Source organism: Saccostrea cucullata, unplaced genomic scaffold (assembly GCF_032062105.1).
Source record: "Saccostrea cucullata isolate Sc308-1 unplaced genomic scaffold, CSIRO_AGI_Scuc_v1 ctg47, whole genome shotgun sequence".
NCBI classification, from domain to species: domain Eukaryota; kingdom Metazoa; phylum Mollusca; class Bivalvia; order Ostreida; family Ostreidae; genus Saccostrea; species Saccostrea cuccullata.
Genome location: NW_026936653.1, coordinates 3324 through 18119, shown reverse-complemented (window position 1 = coordinate 18119; position 14796 = coordinate 3324). Strand labels below are relative to the sequence as shown.

The 14796-nt window shown below is 35.3% G+C and overlaps 1 protein-coding gene across 1 annotated transcript; it reads right to left on the bottom strand.

Moving 5' to 3' along the window:
• Nucleotides 1–1587: 1587 nt before the first annotated feature.
• On the bottom strand, nucleotides 1588–14081 carry LOC134246113 (uncharacterized). Its single transcript, XM_062728390.1, has 5 exons — nucleotides 13904–14081; nucleotides 4465–4603; nucleotides 3669–3869; nucleotides 2969–3139; nucleotides 1588–2801 (listed from the first exon to the last, which is right to left on the bottom strand). Exons 1-5 carry the CDS (start codon nucleotides 14060–14062, stop codon nucleotides 2059–2061), a joined length of 1413 nt encoding a protein of 470 aa, XP_062584374.1. The 5' UTR covers nucleotides 14063–14081; the 3' UTR covers nucleotides 1588–2058.
• Nucleotides 14082–14796: the final 715 nt, after the last annotated feature.

The following is a 14796-nucleotide window of genomic DNA, read 5'->3' as shown; positions in this document are numbered from 1 at the left end:
CAAAAAATATGACAGACCACGTGTGATATCAACAGCGCAGGATCGCTTCAAAGGATTACGTAAATTTCATCAATGTTTCACAATGACATTATCTACAGCATTACCTATCCCTGAACTGCACAGAACATCTAACAAGAGCGTTTGCAGTTGACTACGGAATGCTGGAATTATTTCAAGAGGATTATTCATTATTCATGCTATTGTTTTACCATTGCAAAAACCATCTCATGGTCGAGATGTTAAAAACAGAGCTCAAAACTCAAGCCCAGGTCGCGCGGATGGGGTGCGGAGAGAAATTAAAGCTTTCTCTTTTGAAATCGACTTCAGATCAACAGAGTTTGACCACAGCAACACCGCTTAACATTTTTGCTTGGCTACTAGTCCAGAATGTTTATCGTAAACCCTGCCATAAGTTTAACAGTGCTTCGTAATGAACGTATTAAGGCAGAAAACTGCTTCTGGGACGTTGAAAGATTTGGTGGTGGTAGTGTAATGATATGAAAAACGATATTACATGTTCATATTTAAAGGACTTTGATGGAAAAGGTACTCTAGGATGATTTTACCCTATCTTTGGACTTTCAGTAGGGCGTGACTTTCTCGGCGCTACGTAATGGCGAATACTAGTAGATTCTCATTGGTTACGAAATTAATAACATAGGAACTTAAAATTGTTGTTGATAACGATGAGACGACTTATTTCCCACCTCTGTGCCGCGAGAGAACTTTTGATTGGCTATTCACTACACCAGTTGACATTCGGCGGCATTTCTATCATATGTATATTTCAACAGTTATGGGAAGCTGTGTAAATTTCAGATGCTAATTAGGCAATGTCGAGAATGCCACGCCTTACTGAAAGTCCAAACTAAGCGTGTAATTCTTCTAAAATGTTCTACCTGCACATGCTTTTTCAATTTTGCAGCATTCTGGAGCCGTATTTCAATCTAACAATACACAGGCAACGTACGGCTAGTTTCAAACGTTGACAATCACATTCTTGCAAAGCAACGGCAGTCTGTTTCTGCCAGTTATCTACATGTAAATCGGCAGATTTAAACCTAGCTGCAGTAATGTAGCCCTCTCCGATTTTTATATTTGACATTTTCTGGATTGAGTAAGCATTTGGCAAAATCACAGGTACTTGTGGACAGGATACCCCCATATCAGGCACGTAGCATCACTTTTTTCCCAACATTACATTTACTATTGAAAATGTTGATTGAAAGACAGGTTGACCCCCCCCCCCCCCGTTAATACTACGGTAAAGTAATATAAGGGAAATGCAGTATTGTGTGCAAGAAATTGGTACTGAAAGAAGTCGGCATCTGAAAAAAGTTGGCCTGTAACCCCCCCCCCCCTTTACCCACACGATATAGGATTTTCGAGTTTGGGCAATTTTTTTTTGCATGTCAAAAGTAAAAAAAAAAATTGTCTGGCTCCCCCCCCCCCACTTTCAAAAACGATGCTACGTGCCTGCATATACCCCTCCCACCATCAAAAATTATTTTGACCTTGGGTATATATGGGGGGGGGGGGGCTGTCCACGAGATTACCTGTGATTATCAATACAGTAACAGCATTTTACTAAATAATCTTTATGTGCAATGTGTCAATAAAATTCTACTTTATGCGTCTCTTTCTTGAAGAGTACGTTATCATTGCTTGAAAAGCATGGAGGCATACTAGTATTGTGATCGGGATGTCCGTCTGTGCGACAATTTTAACGCACTTTGAAATAAATTTTCAAAGTGCTTAATTTTTCAAAGTGTGTTGCATGCCCACATACGTACCAGGACCGGAAGTGGGGAAAATAGATCGAAAGTATGACCATGCATTGAAAGTCAAGCGGTTGATATTAAAAGTACATATCATAATATTATTTTCAGGAACCTTTGATTGGCCTTGAAAACTGTACATAATGTGTTTGACTCGTGCTCGTATTCTAATTTACTAGTATTACCAGGAAGAACCAGCTCTTCCTCATAATTGTTCACCTTTTCAAGAATAGATTTTCAAAATAATACATTTTTTCTGTACAATAAGTTCAGCACATTTCTATCTTGGTATATGCCCTTTTTGAACAAACGACATTAGCCTTACAGCTTCAATTTTGCCCATACCACATTCCTGATGTAAAATATCTGTATTAAGTTCGCTCAATATTGCACCATCTATCCACTTTTCCTGAAATACGGGAACATACTTTTCAAGTCCAAGTTCTTTTAACAATTCACCCACATCTGTCAAACTCATTCCCTTCACATTTACTCTCGTATTTTCTACACGCGGATTGCCCCTGACATTCTTTCCTCTAGAGTCCCCACCTCTGGGGGGTAATTTTGGCGTTTCTTCTGATTTTGGAGTGGTTCCATCCTTCTCATCAATGCTGACATTACAGGGAGTGGTGATTTTAGCTTTCGTCGAAGTAGAAATATGTCGCTGTACCTTTCCCTTGGCCGATGTGTCGCTTCGTCGAGGAACAAGAGGTCTGACGTCATCTTTTGAGACGTCTGCAATCGGTTTTTGAGCAGTTTGTTCTTCTGGAATTGACAGAGATTTCTTTGTGTTGGGTTTGGGAGGAATTTTAGGTGGCACCTTGATTTCTTTCTCTCTGTCACAGTTAGATATAACTTCATAGGTGTTGCATTTTTCCTCGGTTGGACTGGAATCGGGTTTTAAGCCATGAAGAGTCTGGTATACATTGGTTTCACTGAGACAGTCATGTAGTGTACAGTATACGTTTGGTACCCGAACTGTTGCATCGAAGTCCTCCGAGTCGTTGTCATAAAGAGCAATGTCTAGACGAAAGTAAAAGTATTAATTTGAAATAGCTAGATACTGTTATATAAGTCAAAATTACATACTAGTATCTAAATTATTTTGAATTCTTTTAATTTTTTTTAATTATAAAAACAAAAGTACGGTTTTAATGAAAATTTATATATAGTTAACCAAACAAGTATACCCGGATTTCCAAAATAATTGTCACAATTTATTTGTGTGTCACAAATTTCACTTAAGTTGTGGGTATAATTGTCCCATTCCTGCTTTTCGTAGCCCGTTCTTCCCACCACTAACGATATCCTCATTTCTGTAAGGTACAGGGGAAGCTTCTGGATAATGGAGGTTACTCTGTCTGAAAAGGGAAATTAACTATGTTACTTTTCTCATGGTTGGGTCTAACTTTGTATGCTCCGACATTTTTTCCATAGAATAAAATGTATATGGAGATAACGAACAGTATCCAAGCTCAAAAGTCCATAAAACATTGCAAAATAGGAGCAGAGCAAACATGGACCTCCAAAAAAAACATCAGAGGTGGGATCAGGTTTAATGGATGAGTGAGCATCCCCTGCCCACCGGTCACACCTGCCACATGATCGGCAAATAACGGAAAAATCCGTCATCAATTCAGTGCATGTGTAAATAATGGTATGAAAAACGTTAATAAACATTTGACTCAATGTTAAATTGTACAATATTTGCTTACAAAGTCATTGTATCGACCATAAAACTTACGAAATAATGACTTTAAACGAGACTGCTATTATTCTTTGTTTCATCAATTTGTTTGTCAATAATCTAATACTAGATTTTATAAAAAAAAAATTGCTTGACTACAAATTTGGAGCAATTATATCGTGCATGATTATTCTTAAATGCACCTCCTGATAAATCGTGGCCAAGCAGAAACGTATCCCGGTATCGTCGAGTCAGACGCAGGACCAGTTGGTCCGTGGGGCTCGTCAACCAGTTAGATCCAGGAGGTTCTGATGTCATATCCGGAATAAAAAGGACGTCAATGGGCAGTTTATCGTTATTCTTGGAAAGTACTCTATGTAGTTTGTATTTCTTACATGTGGCACCTGAAATAAATTATATATACCGATTACTGAGTACCTGTCAAGACTTGATAAACAGTATGATTTGTATGTAATGGATCATATCAAAAATTTATATGATACTCCCCATTTTTTATATACTCACAATTCCTTGGACTGTCAGGGTAAAATTTTGACCTGCCTCACTTTCCGAAATTTGCAGATTTTAAATCTGTTAAATCTGAATAATTGTGAAATATACCACGAACTTAGGACCATTACACGCCTAGCTTGGATTTTCAGTAAGGCGCGGCATTCTCGACGTTACCTAATTATCTTCTGAAATTTACACAGCTTCCCTTCACTGTTGAAATATACATATGATAGAAATGCGGCCGAATGTCAACTGATGTAGTAAATAGCCAATTAAAAGTTCTCTCACGGCACAGAGGTGGGGCATAAGTCGTCTCATCGTTATCAACAACAATTTTAAGTTCCTAATGTTATTAATTTCGTAACAAATGAGAATCTACTAGTATTCGCCATTACGAAGCGCAGAGAAAGGCACGCCCTACTGAAAGTCCAAAGTAAGGGTAAAATCGTCCTAAATTTTTTTTTCAAAAAGGTAGTTCAATTTTACCTTTCTTATTAGAAATTAGACAGAAGGTAGCGTTGTATTCCACTGGTATGCTGATCTTTTTGTGGATCAGAGACCGGGGCCCGTTCAGTACGGTAGCCACAACCCTCTCTTGGGAACCGAACCTTCTTATGAACAGTTTCTGAAATCAACACAGTCTAATTAAATCAGAACCTTGTCAAGACTAGATAATGACCCTTCTTGGATAAGAGCAATTGTGTCCTTATTGTATCAAGATACTAGTAATTCTGCATCTTCAAAAAAGCTTACTTTTATGAACCGGTCTTGTAGAGTAGGCATTCCCACTAAAATCTTTCCCCCGGAAAACTGGCTCTAGAGTAGGATCCCCCCCCCAGAAAACTGGCTCTAGAGTAGGATTTCCCTTACAAAAAACTGACTATAGAGCAGGATTTCCCCTACGGAAATCCCACACCAGAGTCAATTTTCTGGGGGGGGGGACCCTACTCTGTATAGTAGTTATAGAGTGCGATTTCTCCCAGAGCCCCCCCCCCCAAGAAATACAGTATAATTGCTGGTTAGGTTTTTGAGAGGAGGGGGTGGTGCATTGTTACAAGATAGCGTCCCTTCTTTAAAATGGTGACCAGATATATTGAACATACGTTTACGAAGAATGAAAAATGAAAAATTTTAAATTTCATTTTCCCCAGCAACTTGTCAAACCATTTTTTAGATCAAATAAATCGATGAAACCAGGGGGACTATACATGTAGGTCTACTCTTCGTCTGTGCGTCCGTCTTTCTGTCTAGCTGTCCTTCTGTCTGTCTCAAGTGGTTTTCTGCATTTTTTTCCTAAATTTTTGAAGATATTGAGCTGATTTTGGTATGGGGTGTATCTTGATGAGTTAAAGTTCCAGTTGGCATTTTATTCCGCTTCAATAATTATGCCCCCGTAAAATGCCCCCGTAAACGAAGTTTCGGAGGTATATAGTTTTTATCGTGTCCGTCTGTCTGTCTGTCTTTCTGTCTGTCTGTCTCTCTGTTTGTTTGTTTTTCCGAAAAACTTTAACCTTGTCCATAACTTTTGATTTAGTATATAAGAGCTGTGACTTTCATATTTCACATGTGTATTCCTTGTGACAAGACCTTTCTTTGGGTACCACCAAATTTGACCTTTTGACATTGGAATTTCACCCACTTTTAACAAAAAAAATTCAAATTATTACTTTGCTCATAACTTTTGAACAGTAGATACCAGGACATTTATACTTCACATATATATTCTTTGTGGCAAGACCTTTTACTGGATACAACCAACCTTGACCTTTTGACCTTGACCTTGGAGATTTACGTACTTATGAAAAAACTTTAACCATGGCAATAACTTTTCAACGGTAAGGGCTAGAGCTTTCATACTTCAAATATGTAATCCTTGTAAAAAGACGCTTCAGTGGATACCAAGAGCTTTGACCCTTTGACCTTGACCTTGGAGTTTGACCTACTTTTAAAAAATAAACCTTGACCATATCTTTTTCAGGGTAAAAGCTAGTGATTTCATACTTTATATATTTAATGCTTGTGACAAGACTTTTCATTTGATATCAAGACCTTTGACCTTGTCCTTAGAGTTTGACTTACTTTTAAAAATCTTAACCTTGATCATAACTTTTGAAAGGTTAGGGATAGAGCCTCCATACTTCACATATGTATTCTTTGTAGCAAGATGCATTTATTGGATACCAATAACCTTGACCCTTTGACCTTGACCTTTGAGATTTCAAGACTTATGAAAAAACATTAACCTAGGCAATAACTTTTGAAGAGTAAGGGCTAGGGCTTTCATACTTCATATGTATGTAATTCTTCAGACAAGACATTTCATTCAATACCAATAACCTTGACCTTCTGAACTTGATCTTCGAGTTTAACGTACTATTAAAATCTTTTTAACCTTGGCCATAACTTTTGAATGGTTTAAGGTCTAGGGCTTCCATAATTCAAACATGTGATCTTTGTGGAAAGACCTTTCATTGGGTACCAAGAACCTTGACCTTCTGACCTTGATCTTGAAGATTTCTGTACTTATGAAAAAAAAAAACTTAAGCCTGTCCATAACTTGGGAACAGATGGTGATAGGGCTTTCATGTTTTACTATTGTATTTCCAGTAAGGAGACCCTACTGTGAGTACCAATATATTAAATTTGCATCTAAGAAAAGTTTAATCTTCACTATGTTGCCATACGGGGGCATCAGTGTTTCACAAACACATCTTGTTTTTTAAAAGGAATAACGACCTTTTCAATTTTTAAGGATTTTTGGCAATGTTTATTTTTACTATACGAAGGAAGATATTGGGCTAATTTTTGTTAAAACATCGAATCTGATGAGGATATTTACATATGCATTTGTTAAAAAAAAAGAATAATAAATAAACATTTGGGTTGAGACTCCATGATTTGAAATTTATCCTTAGAAAATTTATACTACATAAGTAAGAAAAAAACTCATTTACTATTTAAAAATCAGTTTGTCGTTAATTTTAAACAAGAATGGTTTATATTGACTCTATAAGAAGGGGGAAATTCTACTATGAGAAAGAAAGAGGGGATAAATTTGGCTCTGGTGTGAGATTTCCCCTCGGGAGGAGTAGGATGGGGAGAAAGCTGGCTATGGGAGAAATCCTACTCGTCATAGTAGGATGTCATGGTACTCTACAAGCGTAATAGATTAGACAAGGTCTTCCAACAATCTATTGGAATTCCCATGGGTACCAATTTCTCCCCGTTAAAAGCAGACCTATTTTTGAATTCACACGAAGCAGAATTCATTTACAATCATTTATGTTAAAAGAATAAAATACTTGCTGTGACCTTCAACTCAAAATAGAGACCTGATATATAGTCGACGTATTGGCAATTAACAATGGTAATTTCTATTCTTATGTCGACAAGATATATCCAGGTGAGCTTGAAATAAAAGGTACCACAAAGGCTGATCGACAAATTTGTTTTATATTTGAATATTTTACTAGAAAAAGAAGTTAAAGGTTATCTTACAACAAAGCTGTATGATAAACGTGATTACTTTTATAATTAACTTTCACTCCTCAACTTCTAGTACATATCCGGCAATATACCCTTGTCATCTGCACATGGGGTTTATATCTCTAAGTTGCTTCGATACGGAAAAGCTTGTTCTGCGTATGAGCAATTTCTAAAACGAGGTAAGTTATTGTCAAACAAGTTGATATTAGCAGTCTCATTTCTCAGGTCATCATTTCTTAAAATTTATGGTCGATATAATGACCTTGTCAGCAAATACAATCTTTCATTAAGTCAAATGCTGGCTGACCTTTTTCATATTGATTGTTATGTCATTATTTACACACTCACTGAAAAAAATACCTAGATAATTTAAAAAGTAAGTCTAGCAGAGCGTTCGGCGAGATTTGTAATCACTCTATCTACTGGCTAAGATAGTGAGTTATAGGTGTCACGTGGAGCTGGGGTCATATAGATACCTTCTAACCTAGTAAAGGTTACTTATAAATTCTAGATTTACTAATGTTATCTAGGAAATCTATCTAGTAAAATTACTTTTAAGTGATTGTGTGGACATAAATTTTACGACTCTTCTTAGAGAATTTTGATAGTTATTTTTATTCAGTGCAGAATTGCCTACATATTTTTCCTTATTTTCCCGAACATGATAAGAAGCAGTGGAGCACATGGCGGGTGTGACCAGTCGGCAGGGGATGCTCACTCTTCCATGGCACCTGATTCCACTCCTGATGTTTCAGGGATCGGTGTTTTCACTTATTTGGTATTTGTTTAATGGGCTTTTGAGCTTGAATACTGTTCGTTATCCCCATATCTTATTATTAACCTTTTGCCCACAGTCAGTGTGTTTTTACGTTTATCTGCAACAGTTGTTTAGAACAGATGACAGGGTTTAGTCAGATGTTGGATATTAAAGGAAATTTTCTAATTTTTGGCCACAGTTGATTTAGACGTGTTTTTTTAAAAATCTTAATCTATGTAGGAAAAAATACCGCATGTGCATTAATTGCCTCTTTACTTTTTTAAGTAATTTCAAAAGTCAGATCTGGTCTGAAGAAATCCGACGGATTACTTGTCTGCATCGTCTCGAGCCTTGGTTTTGGGTCACTTATGGCTCTCTCTAACGAGGGAATCGTAAATTTGGCCGTGATTTTGCGACAGTGACTTTATTTGACACATAGGCGTCGGAACCGAGAGGGTTGCCCCCCCCCCACTTTTTTTTTTTTGCAAAGATAGACATTTTCTATGTATTGAAAATTGGGGCCTTCTTTTGTTGGTTTAGCCCCCCCCCCCCTTTTCAATTAGCCCCCCCCCCTTTTAATTTGCTTCCGACGCCTATGTGACAAATTATCAGAACTACTTATGCATGTATGCACGTGACTTAGGTATATATTTTAATAATTATCATATCCAGAAACAATACACGTTAACGTTTAGTGTAACAGAGAAATAACTTTCAGGACCTACTTTAAATTCCTTCAACATATGAAGGGACAATCAAGCTAGTAGATTATTTCTTCTGAAAACAAATCAAGCAGTATTAGCATTGTGACCGAGGTAGTTAAAAATTGTTCATTATAGAGAGATGGGTTCTATGAAGTACCTTTGAAAGACTATTTTTCAAACCCCAAATCTCCATTGTCTTTTTCATCTCCTAAATGAAAATCAAAATAAAGAGGGTTTCCAGAATGTTTTTGAACAATTAAATGCGGATAAGGACATAAAGGGACTTTATTTCCAATATATTTAGACCCCAAACCTTAATTTTTTTTATGCACCTTTTTATGACATTTTTTGCAAATTCATCCATGCAATCTTTTGAAATAATTCAAACCATTTTATAAATACTCTTATTTCGATCTATAATTACATGTATATAACTAATATTGATTTTAGAAATTGCATGATATGCTGAAGGGAAATATGTTTGCCTGCTGCAATGTTTGCAAACACTTCGAAAACTCTCTCTCTCTCTCTCTCTCTCTCTCTCTCTCTCTCTCAGAGAGAGAGAGAGAGAGAGAGAGAGAGAGAGAGAGAGATTACCGGTGGGCACTATCAAGCACGTCACTATTGCTCCATCATTCCCATGCACTTACGGTATATGTCAACTTTCGTAACGTGAGTTCTCAGATCTTATTATGAAATGGTTCATATTATCGTGAACTACAACCAATGAGAAGTAATATTACATTTATAAAGCACTGCTATTTAAAATGAGGAAATGTACATGTAAAATTTGTTAATTTTAGTGCGTTTTATTAAAAATAAATGAATGCATGAAGTTGAAAAATGATAAAAATATCGTATTACAGTTTTAAAATGCTTTCAATTAAGAGGCATATTTTTCTGCTTTCAAAACTGAAAATTATACCGGTAAAGTTATACATGTATATGAAAACATTTTTTTAATGTAACTTAACAACAAAATTCTCTATTCTCTAGATCGAACTAAGACTCTTTTAAATTATAATGCAACAGCATGGCAATACAAATTTAAAAAAAAATGATACAGCAATTTTTACTACTGAATTATCAATATATCCCAGTGATCCACAGGCACTTGATTCTGGAATAAATTATTAATCAACAATATTATAATTACTATGGGTTAAAGAATTATTCCGGAGGTATATTAAGTGTCTGCTTAAATGATGACCGACACAATATACAACACAATTTACATTTAAGGTAAATTGAAAGGTTATTAACTTTCACTGTGAACACGATTATTTCATAATTTTGCAGTATAATAAGTGCGTTGTGCATTATGGATAATGACTACAAAAAAAAAATCAAAATCAATGTTAAGACAATTCTTAACTTTAAGGTTTAAAGGTGCATGGACACAGATTTGAAGTTAATATTTTCTGTATATTACGACCTATATATTTTAATAGCATTTCACACAAAAATATATTAAAAATCTTATTTCATCTAAAAGTTATCAAAACTTCAAATATTTACACGGGTTTGATTGACACATCCTTGCACTTTCACAAATTTTAATTCTATTCTTAATTCTCATGAAAAGTGGCAATCTTATTACTATTATTAACACTATAATCCAGAAAATTCAGAGTAGAAATGTTCGAAAGCAAATCATACACACAGTATATTGTCAGTCCATGCAGTTGTGGTGAGAGCAGACTTTAACAATTAAACGCTCCCGGTGAATCGTAAACATCAACAATAACACAGCTCGTGACCTGTTTTTAAGCGGTTAGCTAGCTAACCGCTTTATGGCATGGGCTCCAAAAAACCGGAAACTTCCATAAGGCGCTACCTATCGACAACGCTTTATCGCACGTAACCTTATCCTTCTGCAACCAAAACCGGAAACTTCCACAAGGCGCTACCTATCGACAACGGTAACTTCAGCAAAGCGCTTCCTATGATTTGTATACTGTTGGCGTAATACGCCCCCTGGTGAAAGATTGACAATATGCTGTGTACGAAGAGTGGCTATTATAACAATTATATCGAATTCTTATTAGTATTTACCAAAGCATTGACAATACTTAGAACACTAACTTCAAAGAACTGAGAATTTCGTCCTTATTACATGTACATCGTGCGATCGCGATTTATAGCAACTGTTAGTTTATTTTTGAAAGTTGAACGATACGATTAATTATACAGCAGGTTGAAGGTTATTACAGACTGCAAAAACATCAGCAAATCTCTAGATCGAGTTTAATTTTCCTTGCCAAAGTATTAAGAAACACCATTTACATGTATTAAGTCAAGTCATACCTGAAAAACGTTTTTATAAAAACACCGAATACATCTGCAAGTTTTACACTTTTTGTAACGTTTTTATGGAAACAATAGGATTGCCTCCACAATGAAACGTTTGTTTTCTTCTCTGTCTAATAAACAGTTTTAAAAGCTCAGCTCCCAGGGGTAAATACTCTGCTCCGTCTTTGATAATTTATTACATGTACAAACGATCATAAGGGATCACTTACTTTTAGTTTTGAAAAAAATAATGGGGCACTTAAAGTAGTAAAATTAATTTTGAAAAAAAAATGGATAAATATATATTAATTTTAATCGGCATTGTGACCCTCTTCTAAAAATCAACCGATATTATTATTCACAGAAGAATGAGGTATGAAAAATCTTGGCAATTAGAAAAAAATTAAAATTCATACTTAATGTTTATTTATAAGTTTTGAAAATTTGATTAATTCCTAGGGAACGTATTATTAGCTGTGAAAATACTTTTTAAATTTGAATTTGTCCAATTCGTCGATCATTATTTTGAGCGTTTGAGAAGAATTAAATTAAGATACAGGTGTTTAGAGGCACATGGATAGAAAAGAAATCAGTGTATATTGTTTAACCGACATATTGAAGAAAGTGACACTGATAACTTCTTAAGTTACACTGACTTTAAGTGTAGATTTGAATTTTTAAATACTAGTGTTTTTTTATTAGACAACTTTCCTTTTCACATGTTTTATTTGAGAGCAATATTGCATGAAGAGTATAAGGCAAATACACATTATATGTCCTTATCTAGACATATTGTGCAAGACTTCTTTTAAATGATTCTCATATACCATTTACTTTATTCGAACATTTACTTGTTTGAAAAGTCAATAAAGTACATTTCATAAAGCTTGATAATCTTGTTTACTCGCCAGTCTTCCCGTACAAGTAGTAGTTCATAATATTACTAAACGGAAGTATTCAGTATCTGTATAAAAATACAGAATGATCGATTTAAGAAGAAAAGCTGACTCCTGAAAGTTCAAGAGGTAGGTTGCGTTGCCTAGAAGAAGTAAGCATCCCTCGTTGACAGGTTACACCCGCAGTGAGCCTACACATCTGGAGCTCTCTGATATCAATTCATTTACAAAGTCTCTGCTCAGTCATCCTTTTTTTTCTCTGACTAGCCAGCTGTAGATCTACACTACTCCAAATTCATTATTCTAAAGAATTTAATTTGTCATTTTTTTAGTTTTTTGCTATATTAGGCTTTACAATTACCTAACTTCAATAGAGCATGAAAGACAATTAAATTTTCAACATCAACATAATTGTTTTCATCCAGAGAACGATAGGATGCCACCAAGAGAGAACTTTTAAAAATGCACTTACTGTCTTTCAAACTGAAGAAATCTCATGTTTAAATTTTGAAACATGCATTTTAATCTAATTAAAATTTATTTAAATGTTCCAAATCCGCTACTGCTTCTCAAACATCTAACATCCCATTCGGGGTCACATCAGAGCGACCTTTCGATTATGAATACATGTACTAGTAAACACAAAAACTTTGGTCATCTAGATTCAAGCCTCGGTAAACAATTCTCAAATTAATTCCACGGCTACATATCATCATTATTGATACTGTCTTACGTTGAATTAAAGTAATTCTGGAATCAATTTCATGTATAGTCTGTAGTCTGGCATCTGCACGTGAATAATGCAAACGAAAGAGCACAAACTATACAAGATACCCTCACGTCATACATAACACAGCTTATGCAAAGCATATTTTGTTTACTACAAAACTCCTCGGCTGTTTTGGTTCGGTGGTGAAAACAAGAAACCCATCTGATCTATAAGCCAAGATTTCGGAGGAACAGTTTTCTTTGGCTAATCGAAGATTCACTCTTACATGACCCCAAATATGATGTTGTTAGATGTTTGAGAAGCAGTAGCGGATTCGGAACATTTAATTTTAATTAGATTGCATCCACCTGTGACATCAGTTTGGAAGTTATTGGTTTTACTATTAAGTAAAGTATTACAAAAACAGAATGCCTGTTATTTTTTCTCTGATAACATTGGACAAAGATATGCATACTTAAATATCATCATTTCATGCACTTTTTTCGGTACGTATTAGATGAAAGCATGCTAACCGCTTTTCAGTACTTTCAGTACTTTGATTTTTTTTTAAACTGTGTACGTTTCACGGGTGTGTTCAATTTGCTAAACTCTGTACACAACACTAAGCGCCGAATGACGATACTTGTGAAGGGGTTTTGCTTTCGAACACTTCTACCCTGAATGTAATTATTTTTCTGGATTGAAGTCTTATTAATTTTCATTAATACACAACAAGATTGCCAATTTTCCAAAGTATTAAAAATTAAATTTACAATTGTGAGAGTGTAAGGATGTGTCAATCAAACCGTAATCACATTCAAACCCATCTAAAATTTTTAAGTTTCAATAACTTTTAGATGAAATGAGAATAATATTTTTGTGTAAAATGCTATTAAAAAATATATATGTCGTGATATTATACAGAAAATTATAACTCCAAATCTGTGTCCATGCACCTTTAATACTACATATATCAAATCTACTTTACGCACTGATAAAAAAAAAATAATAGTTAAAACGCATTATCAACTGACATTGCACATTGACAACGTAAAAAAAGTACTTCCTGGGAAAATCTCACCTGTCCTCGTTCATAGGTTTGCACCTGTTCCTCCCCATAGTAACCCCGTGAGACCTGCACCAACCTGGGCAAGTGATTACTGAAACTCTCATAAAAAGATTTGGGTGAATATTCAACTTTGTCCACGAGAAATTGTGAATTACTAGCACTGGTCGACATATTAATGTTTTACTGACAGTATTCCTGGTCGGGTTTTACTTCCTTGGAACAAATTTATCGAATCGCGATCGAGATCTGTAAATCCATTGATAACATGTAGAACAAGTTGTGTAATAGGTGCACGCTTGGCTGGATCTTTTTCATACGAATTTTTGAATATCAAGTTGCAAATTGTGCGACTGTCTAAATGCTGCAATGGTCCATTGATGTAATTGTTCTCCATATAGGATCACGCAAGAAATTTGAAACTAACGAATGTTTTTAATAAAACAATAAATGTATTTTTTGCGTAATGTGATAAAAATAACCCAATAAAGAAATTAATTTTTAATTAAACTGAATTTGAAGTCCTTTACCACATTTTTGATTGACAAAGTGGAGTTTTCGGAAACCAAGTCTTCCAAGAATCTGTTGGAATTCCAATAAGATAGATAAGACCAAATGTTTATTGTCCCCCCGCTTTACTGAAATTGGGGGATATTATTTCGGTCTGTCTTGGCTGCAATAATGTAACCCTCTCCGATTTTTTTTAATCCGATGTTTTCTGGAGAGCCTTTCCCCCCAAAAAGGGGGGAGAGGGGTACATTATTGCAGCTAGGTCTGTCTGTCCATCCGTCTGTCAGTATTTCAGTCCGTCTGTAACACGTTCGTTTCCGCGTGATATCTTGAGTTTTCGAGCTTTTGTAATTGAATTTCTCACAACTCTGTATTACCTAAGAAAAACCCTTATTAAT

Coding starts and splice junctions, on each gene's coding strand:
- LOC134246113 (XM_062728390.1), bottom strand. CDS start 14,062: ATGTCGACCAGTGCTAGTAATTCACAATTTCTCGTGGACAAAGTTGAA. Junction 3,870..4,464: donor TCTAATTTCTAATAAGAAAG/GTAAAATTGAAC, acceptor AATTTATTTCAG/GTGCCACATGTAAGAAATAC. Junction 2,802..2,968: donor CAATTATTTTGGAAATCCGG/GTATACTTGTTT, acceptor ACTTTCGTCTAG/ACATTGCTCTTTATGACAAC.